We start from the raw sequence: 24,129 nt of genomic DNA on the forward strand, positions 1-24,129 counted from the left end.
AGTTACGAAAGAATTTCGCACAACAATAAAAAAATTTTCCAATACATAATACCACCATCAATTCTTGTTCTGAAGAAAGAAATTGGCTATAGAAACTATTGAGTTCATACAAGATCTCAATCTCAGCAACAGATCCTATATCTAATCCCATTCGCTCCCCTAGCTTTCGTTTCTCAGTGTCAGTGTCGGCCCAGCAGAGTGCTTTCATCATTGGTGTTCTTTCTAATCTCTACGCATTTCACCATTCCACCGCAAATTCCCTCTGCCCCTACCATACTCCAGCTTGGTAGTTTCCACCAGTTTATGCTATACAAGCCTTCAATTTTCAACCAATATTTGACAAATACAATGATGCGGATTAATGTACAATGTTTCAATCAGTATCACAAGATTACCTGTTATTTTGCATTGTTAAAACTACAGAAGATACATGAAAATTCTCTTCACGAGCCTCATTTAGGACTTCAGAATAATTGAACACAGACTACAAATGAGACTATGTACTTCGGAGAATAACAGCATAACATCAAAACTTCTACCTTGGCCTTGGAAACTGTCTTCGAGTGCAGCTCTGGTTCTCATATGAGAACCTGAGCCAGCCTCCCGTCTTCTTGTCCACTCATATGGAACATTGATCTTAGGTTCTTTTTCTATATTGGCCAAGGCTTAACTCACTTTGTGTAGGTTGTTCAGTTTTTTCCTACCCCTTTTCCCCCCCTCCTCCTTTACACTAACTTTAAATCATGCTACTTTGGGTACGAACTCTGTCAATTATCATTTGCCTGCCTGACAAATCTTCTTCATACCCAACAACCTGCATTCACAAAATATAGCAATACCATCAACATACAAAATTTTTAGCCCAAGAAAGTAACCAATATTAATTTTAGATGAGCATGTCTCAGACCTGTGACTCCGTCTGTGTTTCACTGAAACAATCATAAGTGCCTTCTTTTGCACCTTGTCCAGAAGGAGTGCAAAGGTCATCTTGTTTCTCATTCCTGAAGTTGGTGAAGGCAAAGTCATTTGGCAAGGGCAGAGGGGAAAGGAAGAAAAAAACAAACACACACACAAACGCACACCTCCCCCAATTAACTTTAAGTTGAGTGACACACACACGCACACCATTAACTTTAAGTTTTTTTTTGGATGAATAAAAGAGAGGGAAAATAGAAAGTATAGAAATTAAGTTGAGTGAGTATAAATCTAGAGAAATATAGAAATTACTCATTATCCACTAATAACTTGATTATCACTTGCAATTAAGGCTACTGGCAAGGAATACAGTTGTGGATGTAAGACCAAGAAGAAGGGGAAGGTTTGAAAAGAGAACCATACCCAACTCAAATAATGATTTCAAGGCATGCTAAAGAGATTCTGTCACCTAAGGAACTAGGGTTTAAAACACAGGAGAAACCAGAATCACAGGTAAGGAAACCTGATCACATTTAGTATATATTCAATAACTAAACAAAGATAAGTCTGATTTAAATAAAACCATGGTTGATTGGTCTATATATCAAGGAGAATATATCACTAAAGTTTGATTTAAAACCAACAGACAGAATCAAAGCTATGAGGGTTTTCCTACTGTGACTAGGAAACTAAAACCCAGACAGAATTTCAGAAATCAATTGCTGGGATTTAAGAGTGTTAAGATGTGTCAGTGTCGGCAGGGGTATAATTGTTCATATATTTTACAGAAAGAAGGGAAGATGTGTCACTCCCTAAATATTCACTTTTCGAACTTCAGGAACTAAATTTTTCAGGTCATAACTGTGTACATATGGCGACCATAAAGATTATTGGAACAATGTTATAAATACTTGAGGAAGAATCATTAGATTGAACTTTTTTGAAAACATTAAAAATCTTGTCTTTTGCAGTAATTCTTTAGACTTCTAATTTTATAAACTTCATAAGGTTATGACCAAAACTTTGTGCTCAGTTACATAATTTCTCTCTTTTTTTCTCTTTTTTTTTTTTTTTAAATGTGGGGTGGAGGATTGACGAAGTCGAGAAGAAACGCACTAAGAAAACAAAACAAACAAAATTCATAAAAGTAAGTGTAGTAGCTAATCAAAAATTGTGGATACCTCTTGTGATATTCCTTTCTTTCTTTATTTATTTTTGCTTATATACAATGTTTAAATCTCCTCTTTTGGGATCTTATATTTTAAAATTTTCAATGTCCAGCAATTTTCTCTTTTTACTTTGCATTGATAAATGATAATCTCTAGAAGAAGACCCCATCCCCCCTAAAAAAAGAATAATCTCTGGATAGATTCCCTAATAAAAACATTATACAACAAAAAACGCCAGTAGAACAAAACCGAAAAATTACCTGTTTAACCAGCTATTTGAAATCCCAAAGGCAGGACGAGGTTCTAAATGGTCTTGGCCAAGAATTGAATGATCAGGTGAAAAAAGCTGCATCTCCAAAGTCAAGGTAAGCTGATGCATCATGAGAAAATACAATAGGAAAAGGATAGAATGGTGCGCATATTCCTGACATTCAAGTAGCCTAAAATGATTGTCAGACTAAACAATGGATACACTTTGCTCACATCGAAAACCACCTGGTGACTTCATGTCTTGAATCTGGAATTAGAGTCCAGTAAATAACCAGGTAGGAAACAAAATAGAAGATTAAAAAAGAAAAAGAAATTTTCTTTTATTACCTTACTCGTTTGTGCTAACAAATCTTCAATAGCTGCAGCTACATCAGAAACAGCATGAGAAACTTCTTCATTAGCCTCTGATAACCTGTTTCTCATGGATTCCATCCTGCCAGTCGGACGAACTACACCTGCAAGTATATCCTTCTGACTGTCATCATCCACAAGCCTTGCCCTTTTAATGGAGACTAAAGAATGTTTTGCTTCTCCGCTGAGGCTTTGAAAGCTTTCACTTTCATTTCCAATAACATGAGTCGGTGTTTTCGTCATGACTTGAGATTGACTAGGTAAGTGAGATAGAACATCTCCAGATATCATGCGAGCCACCTGCGCAGGATACTGGCTCTGTGTGCATACTCCGGCCTCTCTGTCTTGAGCAGTAACTTCTTTCGGGCGAAATTGATCCAGAGCAATAATCTTATCCTGTAAAAAGCAGTAAGAATGGATGATAACTTTCCTGCTCTTGTGAACAAGTTAATATGATGCCAGGGTAAATACCGACAGAAAGACAAGAATAAGCAAGAATGAAAAGAATACAACAGAGTGACAGACAATAGACAAATACACAGATGCCAAAAAAGAGAGGCACAAACAAAACTCTACACAGCCCACAGCAAGGGAGGATGAGAGAGGAGGCGAGTTACAGAGAAAAACAAAGACAAACAAAACAGATAGAACATAGACATAGTTAGACGAGAAGAGAGGAGACTTACCTGCAGGACACATTCAGAGATCCACTCAGAAGTAACTGCTTGTATGCCCCACTTGCACGCAGCCTCATACTTTGGGCCACTGCTGAACTTGCAAATCAAATGTGTGACCTTCTTACTCAGTTTTTCCGTGAATTTAGCTCCTAGAACAAAGCAAAGATTTCTTAATAACACCCTATCTTTCTCTTCATACTGAGAGACACAGAACCGAAAGCCTCCTAACCCAGGTAGAGGAATCTGGCAGGGAAGTGGTGAATACAGAAGGTGACTGTCAACATCCACCATGCATCCGTCCTTCAACAAGAATGTCCCAAACCCATTAGAACTTGTCATTTTTTGCATAATTCTAACATAGAAATGAAACAACAAATTTGAGTTAAGTCATCAAAATTAGAGAAGGCTAACAGAAAAAGAAATTTATTCAAACAAGAATGTGAGATACAACAAGAAAGATAAGGAAGAAGGAAAAAATTAGCTATTAAACACCCAACAACCAAAACACACACATGCCCCCCACCCAAGAGGAGAAAGAAGAGGAAAACAAGATTCAGAACCAGTACAATCCCCCCCACCCCCCAAAAAAAGGAAGAAAAAAAAACCCACAACTGGTCCACCACCAACACAACCACCTCTGCTTACAACACTAAAGAAGAGAAAAAAGAATTGCTTCCTTAAACCTGCATGACCTCTTATTTTAGGTTATACTACAGGAGAGTCAAGTCTATTCCATCATGTCCCTGAAAAGAAAGGAAAGGAAAATCATAGTTCGAAATCTCGGCCGAAACCACTAAGATTTTGCAAAATATTTTGGTTTCAACAATGGTCAAAACGAAACTGGGAGCGAGTAACGACTCAATAAGAATGTAGAGTTTCAACTGATCGGTTTCAACTCAATCCATTTCATGAGTTTCGAGGGAATTCGCCTGTCAGAGGGGGAAAACTCCAAAATACAAATCACCAACATTTCTTGGTGGAACAAAGTGTTGGACACTACTACAACAACGATTTGCCACATTTGAGCAAATTTGTGAGATTCAAACTTAGAGGTAGTCGGGTAACCCTTTTTCCCCAAAGGTTTTGAGCCTTCCCGGAACTCTATATGGTACTAAAATAGAGTTGGAAGAACAGTTTCGTAGGGGTGTTTTAACCTTTGTTGTACACTTGTACTTGTAAAACTTTGACATTGTGTAATGCTAAATGGTTTTTCTTCATTCCTAATGCATATTATAGTTATTTTCATTGAATTTTATATGTTCTAATACTAAATTAAGTGTAGAATAGACTATATTTGAGAAAGTATACAGTAGAGTAAGACATACACTACCAATTGGGTTTTTTTTTTATGATTTAAAAATTATAATATGTTTAGAAATTCTTAATTAAGGGTTCCCTGAAGTTTCAGGCCAAAATATAGCCATTTGACGACCAAAATGGCTAAACAAAATGACAAGCCGAAAGATGCAGAGTTTCGGTCAAATTTCGGTCGAACCCCGAAATATTTCAGTTTCGACCAGGGTTGAAATCGAAATCTCGAACCTTAAGGAAAATAACGTTGAATTCAACCTAAGATGTACACATTCTCAGCATATCAAAATATGAAGCAAAAGCTTCTAAATACCAACAATCACCTTGTTCAATCGAGCACTAAAAAAGAAGAATGACATGATAATTTTCCTCTCTCCCTATTCTTTTTTTTTTTTTGGTAAAGATTCCTCTCTCCCTATTCAACACAAGATATGTGTTCAGCTACATTCTGGATTTTGCATAACCAAGATGAAGCCCCAAAATCTTAGAATGATCACAATTTGGTTTTTCATCACTTCTAGAGCCAAGGCTCTACAAAGTCTTGCAATGGGATTATCACATTCGCATGCAGGTTTGCTTATCGTTCTCTGATATAGACAGAAAGTCCGCATGTGATTATCCGTAGGAAATCTCAATGAAATGTATAAAAAAAATTATGTATAATTGCATATGACATACATATTCATTTACATTTAGTGTTTAAGATGAAGAGTCCGATGCCGCTACCACCTCCACCCACCCGATACTACCAATGCTCTCAATGCACTCCCCAAGAAGGTTAGTAATCTCTTGTACAATGTAAGGTGACGTTAGTAATAGTTACTAGAACGATGATGACAACAATGATGCAATGAATCAGGGATTGTCGAAGGAGCTGGTGCAACAACTGAAGGAGGTGATGGGGAGTGGTGGACAAGAGGCAGCCCTATGTCAACATGGAGGTAGCGGTGGCGGCGGAGAGGAAGAAGCAGCAGCAACAGAGTTGAAAGAAGAAGGTGGCGTCAACGAAGAGTAGTAGTACTACTACTGGGGACAAGAAGAAATGAAGGAAGATGCGGGGGACGATGATTAAGAGAAAGGCAGAGTGGAGAGGCGGCGGGAGCACCCGTTCATCATCATAGAGCCTGGTGAGGTGGCTCACGGAAAGAAGAATGGCGTCGATTATCTCTTCTACCTCTAAGAGAAGTGCTACGATTTTTTGAATGCCCCTGCCAAGGTATTCATTCATTCTATCAATCTTTTCATCCCCTCCTCTCCAACAGACCTCATCCATCCGTCTGCCTAATCTAATCTATTATTGTGTAGATCCTGTCGGCATCGGAGAGGACCTACCTGAGGATTACGAGACTGGTTACCAACGATGAATCCAAAGCAGAGGAGTAAAGCTGGCATTTGACTTCATCTGACGCCGTTGCCTAGGCCATACAGCATCAATATCTCAGCGGAGAGACCTTCCATTCCCTGGATTGGCTTCATAAAGCTGGTAGCTCAGTTTGGCAGGTGAGGTCTCGTTCTTTTCCATGTTCACTTGTTGAAAACTACCGATAACAGCTTATTCCAATTGAATAGCGTTCATAAGCTAATATGAGTTTATAATGGAATCTTCTTGTCACTATTACATTCGTTAAAGTTATGCTTGAATCCAAATTATTGGTTTTTGATATCTAATCGTGTGGTTCCATGTATGCAGGTTCTAGCTCTTGTTCCTCCTGTAAGGAAGAAGAAGGATCTCCCTACTCTGGGAAGGGTCAGTCAGGGCCAGCCCATGCCAGCCCGATCTCGGGATTTCAGGGCCAGCCTGGGCCCGGCCAGGCCGGCAGGCCTGGGCTGAGCTAAGGGGATCCAGGATTGAGCTGGAGTTTTTAAAAAACCTGGCCTAGACTGGCTCGGTTGCACTCCTAATAAAAGGTAAATGATTGGAAAAATTCTTAAGGATTCTAATGGCAAATCAATAGAGTAATAGATTACGTGAAGAGAGAAATTTTTATGGTATGAATTTCATAAGAAATAAAAAAATAACCAGCACCACAATGAAAAGGGAACTTAGACTCAATGTAACCATGATGCCAGCACAAGCACTAGGTTCTGGACTTTGGTAGACTAAAATATAGTTGTCAAGGCGTCGGCTAGACGACCAAGGCGCCTGGATACCTAGGTATCGGCGTATCGCCTTGCATCCAAGCCCCCTCCAATGCCATAGGTCACCTAGACGTTGTGACAACCATGGACTAAAGAAAGAAAAACTTCAAATATTTAAGAGCTTTCAAAAATAAATTACCGCTTAAGAAGAAAATAAACCATAGTAGATGGCTTTTTTTTGGCCCTTCTTTCATTATAGAATGATAGAAAAAGCTTAAGGGAAGAACTGTGTGCATATTTAAAATATGTCTACCTCCACACAGGATCTAATCCAGTGACTAGAAACAATGGTACATTGAGAAGTATCAGCAGGCCTCCGCATCACACCATGACACTCAACAGTGAAGTGAACATTCTGAACCTGATCATCCACCAATGCTCCTCCTCCTTGTTTAATCCATTCGACAATTTCAGCTCTCTGTCCCCATGAATAATAAATAAGAAAATAAATTACAATAGGGAAAAAATTGCAAACCAACAGTTCAAACAAATGGAGAAAGGAAATGTTAGTTATAAAAAAATAATTAAGTTGCAAATATTGAGGAAAAAAGGTCATCAGGCTCATTACAAAAGCAGTAATAAAATTCGAATACTTATAACAATAAGATCACAATCACAAATAAAGGAAACTGATCAGAAGAATAATGCTAGGAAAGTTTGGACCTTGATCCAGCAATGGTCTAGTCACCAATTGACTGGCATCATTATGATTGATAGACATCCAACAAGTTGGTATAGCTTAGTTTCATAATCATCTGAGAAATGACAAGTCGCAAAAACAGGTCTTTTGCATGCACTAAAATCTATGTGAAGTTCCAAGCGGACAATCTTGTCGAACAGGGTTAGGCCAATCTTTGTGGGCAATGTGCATGCATGTTTTGCATACTGCCATGGAGCCTGGCCACCAGGGCCATTTATGGTTGGCCAGCAAAGCCATAGCTTAATCTCGAAGTAAGAAATAACAAAAATGAGACAGTAGAGGCTTACTCTCTCTGGAGGAAAAGAACTTGAAAAGCGAAATATTCGACCCTTGAAAATATTTGATGATTTCCCATCTTGAACAGTCGTAGTGTATGAATCTTGTTGCAATTTCTGACGAACCTTATTGTCATCCTTTAAAGCAGAAAACAGGCTTTTCTGGAAGGATCCCATAGCCACTTCTACAAAATTGGCCGCTTTGATATTTTTTTCTGGATTTCCTCCTATGTTTTTCTCCAATGAGATCCGAGATTCGAAGTCCATATCCCCCACTACCTTAACAGTTGGCATGCCAAAAGATGCAATGGAGCTTTTACCTTGCTTTACACCAGAATTGCCTACTGCTGCTGCTTTATTGAAGTATAGCCATTAGGACGTACGATTAGTGAACAAACTAAATCAAGCATAAAATGTCGATTTCAAGAAACTACCCAACTGAATTTAAACTGCATAACAAATATATTTCTATTTTTCTAGTATAAACATAACGATAAAAACAGACTAAGATCCAAAGTGATACTTACAGGATATAGATGCACCTTTTGGTAAAAGTAATTCAGAAGCAACATGCGTCTGGGACACAGGAACTTCTTTTTTTTCTCGGTCACAATCTTCCAGCCAGCTGGTTCTAACCGCATAAATGACACCCAAAGCTGCATAGCCCCTTACCTCCTTCTTTTCGCTGGGAAAAGAGCAGATTAACTAAGAGCTGCAACAAACAAGCATAGTAATTCTAGCCTTCCTATGATATAATTATTATGCTACCAGGGCTTGTCAGCTTCAGAAACAATAGTAAGGTATCATATATGGTTATGTCAAGATGTCCAATTAAAAAACGGCATAAAACATGTCCATTATCTGATATACAATGGTATTATAATTTGAGAAAATTAATGCAGCAAAAGATTATTAGGATGGCTGTATAGCTTTACTTAGCAGGATGGTGGCCCAACCTCAGCCACATAGAGGCTCAAGTTTTGCAAAAAGTGAGTTCTCAATGAATTTTTTTTTTACCATATGTTAGAATCCGTTTAGACTGAAACTTAGCACATGAACAGGAGAATGGAGGTGATGCGCGTACCCGTGCACCAAATTTGGGCACCAGGTAAGATGATCCTTGGCAGATAAAGCTGACATCTTGCCAACCATTGTCCAAATTATGAGTACGATAAAATCAGGAACTTATTTAAAAATTATGTTATCCGACATTTATGAGATTACTGGGAACTTCCAATTATGAAACTGTAGTCCTATGTGGCCCAGGTGTTGACACAAACTGCATTCTTAATTCAACACAAACACTTAAGGTCATGTCCGGCTTCGGTTTACTTCATGCATGCAAAGAATACCATCAAAGTACTTACCATATGTACTTATACAAGAACCACATTAGTTTTCCAATTTTATAGCTTTCTTCTATTTGCTTTATTTATAGAATAATTTTTATACCCTTCAAGATAGTCTTCAAAAGTTGTTCACAACAAATTTAATTGCTGTCAACTATATAGATGCTACAGATTTTTTTATTTTTTTTTGGGGGGGTGTGTTTTGTACCACATGCTACAGATGCATCTAATTGTAATTTGCCAGCCAAACCAAATACCAATCAAAGATTGCACGAATTGATATTAAGGCTGTACAGATACACACACGACATCTATATACACAAAAATATAGACATAATTTACCAAATTCACAGGGATTTGCTTTCTTCTTTCTTTTATAAAATCAGCATGGAAATAGAACATCAAGAAACTCCTTCAGAATGTGATTACAATGTTAATATTTTGCATTAGCTCTGAAGTATTTACCTCTCTGAAGGTGTTCCCACAACTATATGTGTCAACTTCTCATTGAATGACATAAACCGGGAGCCCCCACCTTTACGCACCATATGTACTAGTTTACGCATTTCAGAAGCCTGGAAACCAACAAGTAAAATTCTGCAATCTGACAAGTACAAATCAGCATCTTCAGTTTGTGAATCATCAGCAACACAGCCATCAAATTTTGTGCCATTTTCAGGCTGCAATCTGGGTTCTTCATTTGTCTCCTCTTTGGTAAAGATAGTGGCATCAGAAAATGTAGAAGACATATTCTGAGAAATGCTCATTTCCAGATCAGGATCCAGAGTCATGGAAGATGGAAGCAAATTTGCATTTGCAATTGCAGATGATGGCACTGATGGAGAATTTGCATTGCACTTATCTTGGTCATGCTGTCGCTTTAGACCACCCTTCATGGTATTACTTGATGAATTAGAAACTCCGTGAACAGGATACAACTCCTCACCCAGACATGCTATTCATCAAAAACAGTCAATTGAGATGTCAATTGTCATGTTCCATACTTAATAGCTCCACACAAAAGTTGGGGGCAGTGGGAAGGGGGGAAGATAATATGTTGTGAAACAACAAATAAAAGAATTACCTCTTCTAGCAATAGACTGATCAACCCATTTCCGAGTCACAATATGAATGTGATCCCATTTTCTAGCGACCTTGTACTTGTCACCTTCAGGAGCGTAAGTATGTCAAGGACAAATCTTTCAACACGTAACTATTGAAAATTCCAAAATTCAAGGAGTGACAGGAGGCCAGGTCAATTTGTAAACAAACTACAATAGAATAAAGAAAATGTAATGAAATGGAGTTGCAAAAGGGTAAAAATGGCAATGTACAAAATGCAGAAAGCAGAAATAGAATAAATACTAAATACCCCAACCAAAAAGACAATCACATCATTCTACTGAAGTGTATCTGTAGCATTAGTAGCCACTCTGTATTGAGTAGGGCTATACATAATAGCTAAAGGTTTGGCTTTCCCATAGCTCAGAGCCTCAGATAGGTTAGCATATTGGGGCCACTGTCATCCTACACAATTTATCTTCATTTCTGCAAGTCTGTAGCCCTTAGTAACCCAGCTAGGTAGCACATCCAGTAGTCCTCTCTGGATCACCCAATTCATGTCAAATACAATGAGCATTTTCACCCAAATCACCATTGTTCCCACTAATAGCTCAACTAGAAGGTTGGCTTGCATCTGATGATTGTTTTAGAAGCCTTCTAAATCAGCACACAAATGTCTGTATTTGCAAAATTGGACTTGAGCTTCATTGAAAATACATTATCTTACCCTGTCCTCAGGCAATATATTGGGCATAAACTTGGTAATGTAGTACTGGATTCGATTGCTCAAACCAGTAGCCAAACAAGATCTTTAATCCAAGGATGGTTTAAAAGTTGGGATAGCCTGTTGAAAGTTGCAGCCCAATAAGGGGACGGAAAATAGGTTTATTGGTTGATTCCTAGTTGGGGTAGGAGTGACAGTATTATGGTAAATAGGGTACTGGAACTAGGGTTAAGAGACAGGATTAATTACTAGTTTCAGAATTGATATATCCTGAAATCAGCTACCTATTCTGAGCATGAAATCAGAATCAGCTATGGTTGAAGGTCTGAAACTGTGCTTTAATGGGGGTAGGGGCAGAATGGGAAATATGGAAATATATTCAAATCAGGCCACAGGAATTAGGTCAAATTTAAATCATTCCCCAAACTAGGGTTAATGGAGATATGGTGAAAATCTAAGGTCAATCGGGTGGCTCATTTGCATAATCCCAAAAAACACCTAGTATGTGATCTTCTAGAAGGGAAGGTTCAAGTTGCAGATTTGAAGGTTTATACTAGCTAATGCCAGCAAACTGAAAAATAGAACTTTTAAATTAGAAGAATAGCAGTAGAGAATGTAGCAAAGTAACTAAACGATCCACCCGGGCTTCCCACCGCAAGTTGTCAATCAGATCAAACACCAATTCCTTCTTCCTCGATCAAACACAAGGTTTCTTCACCAACGGAGAAGAGGAGCAGCAACTTTGTTTATAAAATTTGTGAACAATGCTTGCCCCCCTTACAATCTTATATAGAACACTCAAAAATAGACAACCACTGAAAAGGAAAGGCCTAATCCAATCCTTAACTAAGTAGGAAACCTAAATTGATTAGGACAGTGAAATTCTAAAGGAAACAGACTCAAAACATGGCTGGACTTATAGGATCCTAATCCAGCCCCACTAAAACACTTACTAACAATTACTTGCAACTTAAATTGAACCGCATAGAACCGGTTCAATTAAACTAACCCAAACCAACCTAAAAATAAACTAAGTAAAGAAACAAATTAGGTAATCCCGTATGCAACCTTATTAACCATACTTTAGGCTCATAAAAGTGGCCTATTACATTGAAAAATCATGGGATCAAAGGCCCAATATGTATACAACCCAACCCTAGACTTATTCCCATTAAAATAAGCCTCTTTTGGTGATGTATGATGTATCTGCATCACTTGGAGTACTTATTAGTGGTTCAGGAAAATTTGAAACTCGGAAAGTCCCCAAATATCCATTAGGATAAGTGTCATGTGATAACTTGCTTCACCAGACAAGTAAATCAAGCTAATCATATTGATGAGGAAAAACAACATCTTCTTCATCATGTATCATAATTAATAGTTTAGAAAAAAATTCAAGGTATCAAGTATTGCCATCGGGCAGCATATCTGGAAGCTGGATTTAAGAGATATCTTGGAGATATATCAAAGAGACAATTAGAGATGCTACATACACTTAAGACTTGCATAGATACATGCAAAAGTAGTGTTTATAAGCATTATACAATACAAATAAACAATAAATAATGATATCTAATCACTAAAGCATGTTGCTAAAAATAGATGATTCAAATTCCTTCCACGACATTATGTAGTCTTAAACCATCAAGTAAGAAATTCTTTAGTCAATGTATAAATGCATATAAAGAATAATTAGCATGGAAAGAACGATCACGATGTAGCTAACTGATTTCCCCATGCAACAAATGTATCCAGGTTTGGGCATCCCATGTTTAAGAGATACCTTTTGCCAACCGTTTAAATAAGCATTTCATCCAATTTGCAGTAGTCCATAGTTGTCATGGTGCCAGGGCAAGCCATGGTAGTAGTGGCCAGGTTCCTTGACACCCAGGCATTCACTTAGGCAATGCCATGTTATATAAAGCTACCCCTAAAATATTGTACATTCCAGTAGTTTTTTATTTTAAGAATGAGAAATTATTCCACAACACCCTCACCCAGATTTAGATCAGCACATCCTGTGTTTCTTTCCACATCAAACGGGTTAGTAGATCACCTTTGTACGTAAAAAGTGTAAAATATAAGGGAAATAGGTACAATAAAATATGAACAACATAGATGACTATAATGACTTAAATGCAAAATGAAAGTTTGGGGGTTAATGAGAATTCAGTTGTAATTAATTAGCCCGTAAGGTCTTAGCTTTAAATTTGAAGTTTTGACCCTTCAGCATATAAGGTAAACAGTACACCCCGGATTAGGGGTATAGGTTGCCGCTTTGTCATCCCAGTCTCCCTCCTCAACCCCGATGGCACAGAGCATGGCATCAAAGCAGGTAAGAGGCTTGTCCTACCAAATTCCTCTTTTTCTCCCCCCCCCCTTTCTCTTCCTCCTCTTTCTTCTATGTATTCTGCTGCTGCTGGCACAAGCACTGGTGCTGGCAGTAGCGGTGGTGCTGTTGTTGGCACTGGCACTGGCAGTAGCGGTGGCTGCTGCTGTTGGCACTGGAGGTGGCGGAGGCTGCTGCTTCTGTTCTGTATAGAAATGTATTGACTGTCTTGACCTGCATCAGGTTGTATCAACCCATCTTGGGTCGTCTTGACCGAAACAGGTCAAGATGGTACATATTTTTCCTTTTCAGCATAGTGTACCAAGGTGTTTCAGATCACACCCCATATTCCGATACATATTCGCCTGATATGATCCGAGATGTATCAAGACTTAATTCCTTGGAAAAAGTTATATTGATGCTATCTGACTTTGTTTGATGAAATTAAGCATTCACATAAACCAATTTCTCTTGGTTAAAAAATGGACTTAAGCAAACGGAGGATTTCACAAGGGATGCAAAAGAGTGTGAAACAGCTAAAGGACATGGAAGCCAGAGGTACTGCGGCCAAGGCTTTGTTTTGGGAATTCCATTCATTTATGAAGGATGTCTACTTAGTGTTTGTATCATAGTTGTCGAGGCATAGCCTAGACAGCGCCTTGTTGGTGTCACCTTGGTTTCTTCCCCCCCCCTCCCTCCACCCCCTTGGGTTGCCTAGAAACCTCGACAATTATGGTTTGTATTTTTCTGTTCTACCTGGGGGGAGCTTCGAAGTTCAGACTCATGCCTTAGTACATTCATTCTTCCTCTCTATCAATAAAATTCCATTATTTATATATATATATACTATGAAAAGGACATAAAAATGTGAGATCACTAAATAACATAAACATATGGACAAAGCTGAAAAATCTTTTTGTTCACAAATATCAAAAAAAAAAACTATGAAAAGGATATATCAGCAACTAAATGTGTGCAATTCTTGGTAAGATCAGCAGAGTACTTCCCGCCATTCTGTATGATAAGCTTTTCAAGCTCCTTCCGCTGATCTGGGTGGAATGAGCACTTCAGAACCATACACGGAAAAACAGTCACATTTAAAGCAGCACAAAGTAACTAAGTTAACTCAATCGGGTTAAAGACTATGTTCAACAAGTCAACCTGCTGGAATTCTCGTTGCACAAATGGTCAATCCAAAAAAAGGAGGAATTCTGTATGGCTCCTGAGGCACAACTCGGTGTTCATTCCAGCACTGATTCAACCAGCTAATGTTAACACTTGGTTTCTTAAGAACATTTGATGCCCACTGTAGTAAAAATAACCACTATGTTAGTAATATTACATCACTGAAGTGAGTTAAAGAAGAAAAAAAAATATAATATAAAGAAAATGCACACCAACTACAGCTATCAAACAGGAAACAAAAGCTTTAATCAAACAATATATTAGAAGATACAACAAAACATAATGAAAAGATACACTAGGAAGAGAAAACTTAAACAGCAGTGTCAACAACACACTCCCTAGTCCATCGAAACAAAAGAATGGTGGAGATTATACAACCATTTTTCTAATCAGCAACAAAGTGAAAGTCATATTACTATGATTAATGAAAAACATGCACAACTCACCGATTAGATCAACAAGATTACCACAATGAAAGAGATGAAGCACAAAACCAAACAGAAAGATATTACACAAAATCTCTCCAATTTTGTACCAAAAGGAGAGACACAGAAGGGGTCAAATAAATTTTAACAATCATACATCCCACTAAAGAGTTTACAACATGGCTGGATTGTTTTCAACTTACAACAAGAATACTATGTTCACAGGGTAGCAAGAACTGATTGGAAATACCAGGAGTCTGAAGAGAAAACAAATAGTGCAACCTACCAATGCCTTTGAAGCAAATAGTCAACCAGGAGACAGGAAAGGAACTCGAATTTCAAAATATTAAAACATACCACCAGGTCTGAACTTTCAGATTAATGTAGACACAGGAAAGCTAAAACTCCCTCTCCAAGCGGTTGCAATCTAAGGTTTCCATCAGAACAAGCTTATATAACCAGTAAGATCACATTATAAAATAGTAAGTGCATGCATTCTAAGTTCAGAGTCACGGGGTTCTCCTTGCGGCTCTTCAAAAGGTTTTCGGGTCTCTGCACTAATCACTCAAAGTCCCTCCTCTTTGTGTCTGGTATATCCGATTCTGATGTACACTGCCTTAAAGAGGCTAAGGGGTTCTCCTTAGGCAATCTCCCAGTTCGGTACCTGGGCCTGCGTTTGATCACCTCCAGGTTGACGGCTCACCACTGCACCCCTATTTGGATCAAATGTACAAGAAGCTTCAGCTCTGGAAGGATAAGCTGCTCTCTTATGCCGGTATGCTTGAGCTTATCAGATCTGTGCTCCAATCATAGTTATCAAGGCAGGAAGGCAACCATGGCGTTTTAGAGGATCAAAAAGAAAGGCGACAAGGCGTCCGCCTAGGCATCCAAGGCCGCATCCAAGGCGACCAAGGAGCCTGGACGCCAAGGCGATGCCTTGATAACCATGGCTCCAATCCTCCTACATATACTGGTCATGCATTTTTGGCCTGCCCAAGTCTTGTATCAAGAAGATTGAATCCCTTATATGCGCCTTCCTCTGGAAAGGAACTGATTCCTCCAACTTTCTCCAACCCATCAGTTGGGATGGGGCTACAGTTTGCCTCCCCAAAGAGGAGGCGGGGCCTTGGGATAAGAAGAATTAAAGATGTCAATTCCGCAGGCATTCTTAAACTGATATGGAAATTTGCTACCAAGAAGAAAAGCATCTGGGTAGGCTGGGTCTACTCTTGCCTCCTTCGCCAAGACTCCATTTGGACTGCCCCTGTTCCTTCTGATGCCTCTTGGGTCTCAAGAAAGATTTTGGCCTTCAGATTTATAGCATCTGGGCCATCAAATCCCTAGTTGATGACAGTTCTGCTACTCGCCTTTGGCTGGATCCTTGTCACCCGTTGGGGATTCTCATCCACTCAGTTGGGGACAGAGTGAGATACAGCTCGAGTTTCGACAGATTGGCCTTGGTATCGGATATACTTCTCCCTCATGGGTGGGCTCCTTCCCTTTATCGGCACTTTGGGTCTTTGGGATTACCTTCTGTCCATCTGTAGAAGGCCCAAGGCTCTGGTGACTTGGTTATTTGGTCTCCATCCTCCACCAGCATCTTCAGCTCCAAATCTGCTTGGGATCTCATCAGGGCTCGTGGCAACTTAATCCCTTGGTGCAAGCTGGTCTGATTCAAAAAATGCATTCCTCGCCACAGTTTTACTCTCTGGAGAGCCATCTCCCGCTGCCTTCCAAAGTAGTCCTTCCTTATGCACAGGCACATTCTGGTCCCCCCCCCCCCCCCCCAATTGCTGCCTATGTTGGAATGCTCCCGAAGATGTGGATCACCTCTTCTTCGCCTGTCCATTCTCCTCCGTGATTTGGAAAGAGCTACTTGCTAAATGTTGACCCCGTTGGAGAAGCATTTTTTCCCTTTGATAGAGAATGACTTTGGATGGACATGACTTTTCAGGGTGTTCTAGTTGTGATTTTGTGGGCAAGATTGCCTTTGGCACCGCCATCTACCATATCTGGTTCGAGCATAACCTCAAAATGCAGTCTTCCATTTCCAGATCAAGGCAGCAGATTATTGCTACCATTTCTTCTGACATTAGAAGCAAACTCTCATTGGCCGCCTCTCGATGCATTGACTCCCTGTGGAATAGGCTAATCACCGATTCCTGGATTCTCCTGTTTATTTGATCCCTTCCCATGTTGTCTCTTGATTAAGCTGGGATTTGCTTATATTTTCTTTTTCTTTTCCTGTTTTCTTTTTTCTTTCTCCCTTTTTTCTTGGGGAGCCCCTGTAGTTCTCTTTGGTAATGAATTTTTTAGGTACCCAAAGAGTCGGGGCCAAGAATAAAATAAAAAGTCATATTTAAAGTTTCCCTTTTTCAAGGGTACGAAGCTTTATTTCTAAAGCATGGATGCTAATAAATAAATTTCCCAACTAGGAATTCTGAGAAGTTCCCTCCTCACAATGTTCTAAGGATACATATGTACATAAATGATACATGCATATTTTTTTCCCCTTTTCTTGGTAAGGAAATGTACATACATGCATAAACCGATATATCATGGAGATTACCATTTTCATCCAAAAGGCAACAGTTACATTCTCCGAAAAAGTTCACTCCTCCCTTGATATTTACACTCACAATTGGAGGTATATGCATACAAAATACATACATATGTGGTGCAAAAGCAGATAACTTCCCACAGCTAGCTTGCTAAACAAAAACAACACTAAAATATGAGATGTTAAGTTCTATCAGTATAATAAGTAATAACAAACACTTTCGTGTCAAGTACTACAAACAAAACAAAATGAATTAAACAGGACACTGAATTGCACAAAATATTCAATTGATTGCATGCACCTTGTACTTCGCAGCTAAAACGTTCTTCACAATAACAAAGTTAACATCCATGGAGGCCCTAGCTTGAAAGACTCCTCCCATCGCAGTCACTAACTTTTCAATCTTAACCTACAAAAAATAAGAAAGGTACAGACCATTTGTAAATTAGAAAAATATAGAAGCGAAAGATGCATTGGATGACAACAACCAAAAAAGAAAAGGAGAGCATGCTAGAATCCACTATTCATCAGAAAAATGTTGGTCTTGATATTTGGAGGTTTAGATCTCAAAATTCAGTTATTATTTCACATTAAACTATTTAAAACCAGCAAAATCAATATATAAGGGAAAGCATTCTTCAAACGAGGTCAAGTAAAAACATCTAAACCTCCTATGGACTAATTCATCCAAGAAAGGACAAAATCATATGTAAGAGAGGTTATCTCTTAATTCTGAAATGAAGACGACATTGAGACTCTAAGAAACTCATTTTATTTCTCAGGACATTTTTGGTCAAGAGTATTAAAATCCCTCTGAGTTGACATAATGTTGCCTGCTAAAGTCTTACATAGAGTATAATGAGCACCAGAGTTACTAACAATTTCATGGGCTCACCACCATAGTTATCAAGGCGACGCCTAAGCATCCAGGCTCCTTGGTCGCCTTGAGCGCCTAGGCGGGCGCCTTGGTGCCACCTTGATTTTGGCCCCTTTCCACTGCCTTGGTCGCCTTGCCGCCTTGATAACTATGCTCACCACTCCTATGCTTAGAGAGAGCGAAGCTTCAATGTGCGTATATAAGTTTAAAAATAGACATAACCAATGTTGCATACAAAGGCTCAGGAAGTGTGGCACCATCCAACCTGGGTTAGACTCTGAGTTTATTGTCTTGTTTGACTTTTTAGGACATGTTTGAAACTTCTTCAATCAATTGTTAGGGCAAACTAACCATTTCGTACCCCCTGGTTGATTCCTTAAACTGAAATGTTTCAATAATAGTGCAATTGCAAGGAGTAGGTGGAGCTTTTAACATCTGGAGTTTGCTGCCCATAAACATTACATGTATGCATATATACAAGTATAATAATATGATATGAGTTCCACTCAGGATGTTGGAGGGCGCATGCTTTTTTGGCAAAGTCTTGAGGCCACTAATGGGATTTGTGAGTTTATCAGAGGCATCTTACGAGCATTCATTGTTTGGGAACTATGAAAAGAGAGAAACAATAGCAGGCATGGGGAGGGTATCCATTCAGCCTCTACAATAATTGAGAAGGTTAAGTCTTGGATTAAGGAGTTTCCCTATCCACCAAAATTCAAAAGAAATTTTACGATGAAGGATGAGCTGGTCTTGTAGGTATTTCAATTATGCCCTCCCCCTATTGTTAGGAAAATGCCGTTGCCGATCTACTAGTGCCCCCCGTTTAATTTGGTGAAATTAAATGAGGATGGCGCAAGTAAGGGGAACCCGAGTGTTAGTGGAGGTGGAGGGATCATTCATGACCAGAATGGTGGGCTGATTGCGGCCTTCTCCAATTGTTATGGGGTTTGCACTAATTCAATGAGTGAAATGAGAGCCCTACTCGATGGCCTGAAGTTATGTGTTGAGTTGGGGTATGCAGGTAGTTATGTTAATTCAGATTCGGCAACCATTGCGTGGTTTGTGACTCAAAGAAAATGCCAGTTGTGGAGTTGCTGGTATTAGTTTCATGAAGTTCTATCTGTATCTGACTTGTTGGGAGCCACCATCGAATTCAATTACAGAGAAACTTGGGCTGCTGACTTTTTGGAAAATCTCACATGTGGGTCATTGCGTAATTCCTTATTCCATTTTGATCATAAGTTACCTCAAGAATTGGGTCGCATTTTACGGAAAGACAACTGGATTACCAGTCTTTAAAATGTAATTTTTATTTTTTAGTTTATTTTACCTGTTTGGGGTGGTTTAGTTTTTGGCTTTGTGAGAGTGAGTATTTTGTTTCCCTTGGGTAGGGGTAAGGTGGGTTATGTCCCCCCTTTGTATTTCGGATTCATAGTGTTTTGTTTCCTGGGTCCCAAAAAACATTCGGGATAAAAATTAAAATAATAATAATAATATGATATGAGTTAGATATCCTTACCAACTGCTGAACTGTACATAGAACAGCAAATCAACATAATATTGGGGCCAAGTACAATTGTAGTCATTATAAATGAAGTATACATTAAACATTTTTTTTCACGTTTGTAGTTATTATACATCCTTTGCATATGCCTGTCCGTGCACAGATATATGCTATTAAACCAGTTTTGTTGGTTGCAACAGCTCACTTTAAAAAAATAAATAAATAGATAAATTGGAAAGCTAGGAGTACTGCATCTGATCATAATTGTAGATACTAGTAACATTTCATCTGAAGCAACAGCACACACATGCTAGGAGACTTTGTAAACCCTAATAGCAAAGGCACTCCCAAGTGAATGTTAACATCATGAAATGGACAATATGCTAAAGATATGAAGCTTGTATGGGTACAGGTAACCTTTTGACTCACTGGAGTTGAGATTACTTAATCCCTTCAAACCAAGTTTCAAGTTATAAACTAAGCACAGTAGTTATGGAGAGTACATCTGATTATGTTAAATCCATATTGAATTTTGGGATAATTTCTTCTTATGCAATTTATAATCATTAAGGGGCAAGACCAAAATTTTATAATTTGTTTAAGTCGAAGCATGATCAGATCTCCAAAAGAAGAATGTGCCTCATGTAACCATCAAGACTATTTACAAGGCTATTTATTTGGGGGAAAAAGAAAGACAGGTCAAGCTTCTTGAAGGCCTCTCGTTACTCAAGCAGGCTTTGAAAGTGTATATATCTTGCAACTGAGCTTGAGAAGCAAGAAATAAAAGGTCACAGTGCACTAGAGTAATACTGAAGGCTCAATTGGTCTTCTGTTCTCCCATGTTTGATAACATCTTATTGATGAATACCAGTTTTTGCTCTAACACAGTAAGAAGCCAACGTGGTAATACCTTCTCGTCCTTCTCAAATCCAGAAGCAAGTACTTTAACACCATCCATTGCAAGGCAACAGGTAAAACCTTGTTTTGGCAAAGTTCTGTTTTCTTTTGCACACGAAAGTACACATTGAGGACCTGCAAATAGTTCCAAAATGAAAACCCAAATCAATCCCTCTTTCCATTAGTAAGAAAGGAAACGACTGTGCAAAGTCCACAATCAGTATCGTCATACCAAGTAAATTACAGCCCTTGGCTCTAAGATCCTCAAATTTCTCCTGCATTACAATCCTTTCGTTAAAAGTGCGAAAAGGTTAACTAAACCCTCCCATTTCAAAAAAATCAAAAACCCGTTCAGTTTCAATTCGATTCGGTTAGTGTTTGTAAATTGTACGTACATGTTCGGGAGAGGAGATGATATGGTAATCGTTAGGACCGGTTCGCGAGGGATCGCAGCAGAGAGAAACCTCGGCACCGTTCTGCTTGAGAGAATCGTGAAGGGTATCGAAGATTTCAGACGGAACGAGGTTCCGAGACATGAAGATGTTCGCGCCCTTGAAAGCCATCGTCACTCTTCTGGCCTTCAAGAACCACGCTCGGACGAAGAGAGAAGGAGGATCGAGCAGTGAGTTACGGTTTTACGAAGTGATCTGTACAGCACTACAGCCTGCAACTTTTTTAGTTATATATAACATATAGAAGACGCGGGAAGCTGGGTTTTGGCTTGGGGAGCGACATACAACTATATAAGTATGATGGGTGATGAGACCAGAGATCACAATTCACAGTCACTGCACGCCCAATCAGGTGGAGCCTGTGCAGGGGGAGGGTGGTCGTTGCGCCCACCCCCATGTGTCTGCGCAGCTTGTGCCATGGCAGCCTGCGGCACAGAGAACATTCTTCCTTTTTTTTTATTTGTATTTACACTTAAAAAAAAAAAAAAAAAAACTTGGAGTGTATCTACACCAGCACTTTCATGTGTCTATCTCTTTCTTCCTGGTTTATGACAATTCAACCTTAGAATCAAATGGTTTTAAAAGAAATAGAACAAAAACAAAGTATACAATGTATAACTTTTGAAAAAAATAGGATTGAAAGCATGGTGATGAAAATCACTACTAGGGAAATACTGCAAAGTAAAAACTCTATGTACTTATGTTCAATTAATCATTAATAAAGAGTGAGAAATAGATAATGGTGTTGCACAAAAGAATTACAATAAGATTGATGAAGTGGAATGGTGTGTCATAAATGTTATGTGTTCGACTTATTCTTTTAAAACTCAAAGGGGATTTTTATAAGACAATTATACAACCATCGAAGATAAATGAAAATGAATGTTAAGTAATGAAGAAGCAATATATAAACAAACTTAATTAGTTGAAATGAGGCTGTTGAGATAGATGAGTGGTAAAAGTAGAAAAGATAAAATAAAAAAAATGAATAAATTAGAGTTAATTTAGGAATAGCACTGCTGATGAATTGCAATAAAATCGCTTGAGATGGCATGAACATGTGCAACGGAGACTTTTAAGTGCTCTAATATGCATGGGTGATTTGATTTATATCAAATGAGTTTAAAAGAGCCTAAGGTAGGCCTAAAATGACCCTAGGAGAAGTGAGAAAAGATATGCCTAAGGTACGACTAAGAGGATGCAACATTGATTTTTTGTAAAATTTAGAAAGGAGAGGGGAAGGAGAGCATATAAATGATTTAGACTGAACCAAACACGATTAGCATGAGACATGTCAATTCCAAGCTGAATCAATCAATTTCTGTCTGATCCATATTTTGTACAACTTTACCCTTCATTCACATTTTGACCAAAATTGACCTACTGATCTTGACATGAGTATAATATCTTTTATGATGAATCTTGGAGGTAAAATCAAGTAGAGGTGTTATCAGATACGATACTCTGGTGCTTTATTACTAGAAAAGGGCATAAGTACAACCCAATGGCTAGAGGGCACCCTTTAGATGTTCCTCTTTGGCTAGAGGGGCATTATCTTTTAATATTAATTGTACTTGGTTGTATAGATCAGTTTTTATATAAATCGTAGTCCCTCTTCAGCTCGAAGGCAGTTATTTCTTTGTATTCATTTCCCTATTAGATACTTTGCTTCAATTCTTCAATTTAATGAGATGTGTATTATCTTACTCTATCCCTCTCCAACTCCTCCCCCCCCCCCCTCCAACCGCTCTCTGTTCCAGATCTGTAATTTAGTGAGGGGAGCCTTTACAAATAGGTTGATTAAGATGAGGGTAAGCTAAGGTCTATGGGATTAGAAATGTATCTGCTGCTAAAGCATGATAATAAAAAGTGTACTGCTTAATCCTAAAAAAATTGGTTCAGAAAAAGATGATATGGTCCTGCTGTGAAATTTCAACATTTGGAGGAGAAACCCACCCAAAGAAGATGCAGAAGAACAAAATGGGAATGATTAAAACCTTAAATCGTAGGCCATGGTATGAAACTATGGAAAAAACAATAACATCAAACAAGCTGGTGACTGGTGAGGATTGAGAAAGTAGGGTAAGAATCAAAAAAGTAAATCTTTGCCTCCTGCTGTGATTCGATTAGATCATTCAGGAAAGATCTTGGGCAAATCTTCAAAACAAGGAACTAATTCAGTCTCCAGATTCCAAACTTGAGTATTAATATGGGGAGATTTTGAGATACTTGTCACTTTTGAAGAAGAATAAGGAGAATAGAGGATGTGAAGATCTTATTGAGGAGTCCAACTGTTGTAGACCTAAGCTCGAGTTGAGACTGGGAGTTGGGAGTCAAGAATAAAATAGTTTTGAGAACAAGATAATTTACAGACATAAACGAGGTATGGTCAGAATGATTAACCATAATTTTGAAAGGAAGTCATTTAATCCATCTGAACATAAAACAGGGTGCTGCAATGTAATAGATTTCTCCCGTCATACTTTACTTCCTATCAAACACGCGGTAGGAAGAAAATACTTTCCCCTGCTTCATTTTACATCCACCCATTTTACTTTGAAGGAAATGGAGCCTTGGTGAAGTCCTGGTTTATTATTCAATAAAAAACCATCTCCTCTTAAAAGTACAAAAGACAACATGGAGACTCCAAATTCTCATAGGCAGAAGCTATTTGCTTAGGATTATATTCTTTCTCAACTTGTGAAACATTCTTGGTTGCAGCTGTAAGATAGGCAGTCAATCACCATTGAGATCAAATATGAAAGAAAAATATCATCAATCTTTTCATGCCCTCTCCAATTTTAAATACCATTTCTTAAAGGCAAACCAAGAATCCTCAGCATTGTTCTTCTCTCCCCCCATCCCCTCCCCCAATTTTATTTTTTGGTAAAACAATATTCATCTTGAAGCAGTATATATTATGCGGTAGCTGTTGACAATTTTCATTCAAGTGAA

General features: G+C 38.6%; 1 protein-coding gene across 4 annotated transcripts; it reads right to left on the reverse strand.

Moving 5' to 3' along the window:
* Positions 1-723: 723 nt before the first annotated feature.
* On the reverse strand, positions 724-21,285 carry LOC122668953 (DNA topoisomerase 2-binding protein 1-B-like). Of its 4 annotated transcripts, XM_043865548.1 has the most exons (18): positions 21,118-21,285; positions 20,955-20,997; positions 20,736-20,857; positions 17,743-17,850; positions 14,433-14,577; positions 14,229-14,320; positions 10,241-10,334; positions 10,093-10,111; positions 9,622-10,059; positions 8,350-8,492; positions 7,820-8,151; positions 7,086-7,250; positions 3,392-3,682; positions 2,682-3,101; positions 2,557-2,601; positions 2,345-2,430; positions 908-1,001; positions 724-814 (listed from the first exon to the last, which is right to left on the reverse strand). In XM_043865548.1, exons 1-18 carry the CDS (start codon positions 21,283-21,285, stop codon positions 737-739), a joined length of 2,883 nt encoding a protein of 960 aa, XP_043721483.1. In that variant the 3' UTR covers positions 724-736. The 4 variants fall into 4 exon arrangements, with proteins under 4 accessions (XP_043721483.1, XP_043721482.1, XP_043721481.1 ...); XM_043865547.1 differs by having other exon boundaries at positions 7,820-8,148; positions 9,622-10,111; XM_043865546.1 differs by having other exon boundaries at positions 9,622-10,111.
* Positions 21,286-24,129: the final 2,844 nt, after the last annotated feature.

The sequence above is a fragment of the Telopea speciosissima genome, chromosome 7 (genome assembly GCF_018873765.1).
Source record: "Telopea speciosissima isolate NSW1024214 ecotype Mountain lineage chromosome 7, Tspe_v1, whole genome shotgun sequence".
Classification (NCBI taxonomy): Eukaryota; Viridiplantae; Streptophyta; class Magnoliopsida; order Proteales; family Proteaceae; genus Telopea; species Telopea speciosissima.